General features: G+C 36.1%; 1 protein-coding gene across 1 annotated transcript in view; it reads left to right on the forward strand.

Moving 5' to 3' along the window:
- Positions 1-3,627, forward strand: part of LOC107693318 (tuftelin-like) — a 24,478-nt gene that overhangs the window by 15,968 nt on the left and 4,883 nt on the right. The window contains exons 3-5 of the mRNA XM_016492652.1: positions 349-468; positions 553-621; positions 814-903. Coding sequence (XP_016348138.1) covers positions 436-468; positions 553-621; positions 814-903 — 192 coding nt within the window. The 5' untranslated portion in view covers positions 349-435. The remainder of the gene's footprint in view (positions 1-348; positions 469-552; positions 622-813; positions 904-3,627) is intronic.

Here is a 3,627-nt window from a genome sequence, read left to right on the forward strand (position 1 = left end):
TAAAGACGCTCTTATCCAAAGTGACTTACAAATGAGGAATACAACAAGAGGTGATAAACTTGAGAAGTGGTAGTAATAGTTTTAGATATCATTTCGGAAAAGTACAGCTGGAACAGGCAGGAATTAAGGAATAGTGAAAGCATCTAGAAAAGTTTTTTTCATTGTCATTTCTACCACAGAATGCTGTTGTATGTGATGCATTTGAGATGTTTTAGAAATTACATTGGTTGGTTCAAAATCAACAAATAATTACCGACTACTCAACTAAGTCCTTTAAAACCTCACCAGACTTTACACAGAGCGACAGTTTTCAAATGAATGTTATGACCCCTTTATTTGTTTTACCAGCTATTGTAAGTGAAGTACCAAATCCACAGAGCAGAAGATCAACCTTTTGTAGACGACTGCAAAGAGAGAACGCAGAATCGTGTCAAGATGTTGACTGATGAGGTTGCACAGGTGCAAGAGGTCAGTGTTTTTACCGCCCACTCATTAACCGTGAAAAATGTGCGATTTGTTTGAGTTTATAATCTGTGTTGTGTTTGTCGTCAGGTGAGATACTGTCTGAAGACTCTGCGAGAGCAAATGGCAGCCAGGCAAAACAATAACAACAATAATAAGGTACTATATTATCACCTGTTCAGATGAATTTCACAAAATCAGTATACTATATTATACACACTATTCATTTTTTAAGTAGGTATCAGTTATTTCCTCAGTGGCTTGTATTTTTCCCATCAGTTTGGAATGCTTTACATACTTCTTCAAATTACGTCTCTGTCTCATTTGTTAATAATCTATCTTGTGCCCTAGATTCCATCTAATGGCTTTAAAGTTGACGTACTTGTCAGCAAAGCCAATGGCTCCAATGGACTTGTGAACGGCTCTCACTCTAAACATCCGGTAAACTATTTGTCATACAAAGATTATTCACTTGCGCCATTATAAACACACACCTAAATAGCAAGAATGTATAGGCTACTCACAAACACAAACAAACAGAGACACTGCCATAGAAAGAGAGCGAAAGCATTCAGTCCAATCGCTGTATCACCTTTCAGTTGTTTTGGACGGAATTGAATGCCGTATTGTGAGTATTCCTCCATTAAGGGTATTTATCATTCAATCTCAAAAACTTCTCTGTCTGAAAATGGGAGTCCTGTTCTCTTGTACAGACTCCCAAATAATGACAATAATGGACACAAAGTAGCAGATACAGTTTATCCTCTTTAATGAAGATACAATGACATTCATCTGTAAATAATTTTGCCAAAAAACATTACAACAGTTTTGTTCGTTCTTGTTTTCGTGGTAATGTGCTGAGATCTGGGAGCGTACGCACTTTAACCTTTTGCTTCTGCCTGTGAAAAGTCACACCCATGACATGATGCCCTTGGGAGCAGCAATTGCCAAACTTGTGGCTGCTCAGTAAACAAGCCACCATTATGCCTTCAACTACACACCTACAGTGCCTCCCGTGCACACAAAGTTTGTTTTTACTTATTAAATGATAATAATAATCATTTTAGATTTCTATTAAAGAGATTACTATTAAACTTTTTATTGAATTATAGTTTTTTTTAAACCTCCCACATTTAAACTAGGGATGTGTGCGACGACTAATTTGACTGTCGTTTAAATGGAAGTTTTGTATCCGACTAGTCGACTAGTCTAAAAGCAAGAAACCCCCAAAAAATGGTAAGAAAAAAAATCTTTGTGCGTGCGTGTATATAATAGCCTACATTTGAAATACTGAATCTATGAATCACACTGTCAATTCCCTCAATGAATTCTGCTAAAAATGGGTCACAATTATGTCGTACGCTTGCCTCGCATTATCATCATTTAATTTTAGGCTGTCGTTAAAAAGAACAAAAAAAGAAGAGCACACACTCAACGTCAGCCAATGCTTATTTATTCAAATCAGCTGGGGAAATGCAGAACAATGGAAAATCAATCAATAGCCTGACATAATTCTTCATCTTCATATAACGTTAGCCAACATATTAAAACACAAGTCAAAAACAATAGGACATTTTTATCAAGGAATAGCATTAAAACGGCTTTTAAAAACATACTTCATCATGTAGCCTAGGCTATATCATCTAAAAACAAAACGGACAAAAAGAAAGCCAGGACCTGAGGTGATTAACAGTTCCTGCACTTGAAAAAACACGCTCTGCAGGAACTGAAGTAGCAGGCAAGCAGAGATAACGAAAAGCAAGCCAACAGAATTTCGGAAAGCTCCTGGACATCCCGCACCACCACCGAAGTGGGTGTTCGTTAGAGGAATAGACGGCGCGGACGGGATCGCAGCGGCGGCGGGCTGTAGTGAATGACGTGATTGACATTAGCTGGCTTTGGCTAGTCTCTAAGCTAACGCCTACGTGCCTGTATTGAATATGATTACACATCGCTCCAGTAGAGTTATTGTAAGCCAATTTGACATTACACAGTTTACACAAAACTTTTCCGTTTCCTTCTAATTCAAAATAATCCCACACCTTGCTCGTCTTTTGCGTGGTCACTTTTGAACTCGCCACAACTGACACGAAGAAAACTCATGCGAGGTCTGAGGTAAAAATGTAGTTTACGCCCAGATACACTTTTAAAAATAATGTATTATTTTTCAAATGTTTTAAATGTAACAATGGTAATTTGATTGTAACATAAAAAAAATAGTCGTGTAATCGACTATTGCTTTCAGTGTCGACTAGTAGGAGCTGCACCGTTTAGTCGACTAGAACTGCACATCCCTAAACCACATCAGTTTTTGCTTCTTTTTAAAATGCTTTTTAATAAATTACATTTTATTTTACCATTGTCCCAAACACCTTTAAATATTACATTATTTAAATAATTCTAAAAACCGTTCTTAAATGTACCAATTATATAAAGAATATGCTAAAAGAATATATGAAATACACTGAATAAATATAACCACACAGCACCTCCCAGTTGCACACAGTATATTTTTCATTTTTTAAAATAACAATAACTTTTTTTTTCTATGAGCTAGAGTAAGAATACTATATAAAAATGTACTATATAACAAATATATTAAAAGAGAATATGTACTAAATTATGATGGAGTGTCCAAAAATACATATTACCATGCTTTTTTACTGTAATAGCATGGTACATTTTTTAAGGTTAGGAATGCAAAAGAAATATATTAAATATTGGAGCAATTTTAAAAGGGACATAACACACACAGTTTCACCCAATCTCATGTTAATCTTGAGTATCTATAGAGTAGTACTGCATCCTTCATCTCTCCAAAAAGTCTTTAGTTTGATCATATTTATAAAAGAAAGATACAGCTTTACAATTCTCTCTGGAAACAGCCGAGCTCCTGGAGGCGTGCCGTGGGCGGAGCTAAAGATTGACGAGCACTTAAGCTCCGATTGCCAACAAAACACAGACATTCCAGTAGGTGGCGGTAAATGCACCTTTAAGTTGGTTTGCCAACCGCCAATAAAATGTAAAGAAGAAGAAGAAAACACAGACGTTTGATCAGTGTTGCCAACTTAGCAATTTTGTTGCTAAATTTAGCAACTTTTCAGACTACCCTAGCAACTTTTTCTTCCAAAAGCACCTAGCAACAAATTTAGCTATTTTTTAAAA

The sequence above is a fragment of the Sinocyclocheilus anshuiensis genome, unplaced genomic scaffold (genome assembly GCF_001515605.1).
Source record: "Sinocyclocheilus anshuiensis isolate Anshui unplaced genomic scaffold, SAMN03320099.WGS_v1.1 scaffold566, whole genome shotgun sequence".
Lineage (NCBI taxonomy): Eukaryota > Metazoa > Chordata > Actinopteri > Cypriniformes > Cyprinidae > Sinocyclocheilus > Sinocyclocheilus anshuiensis.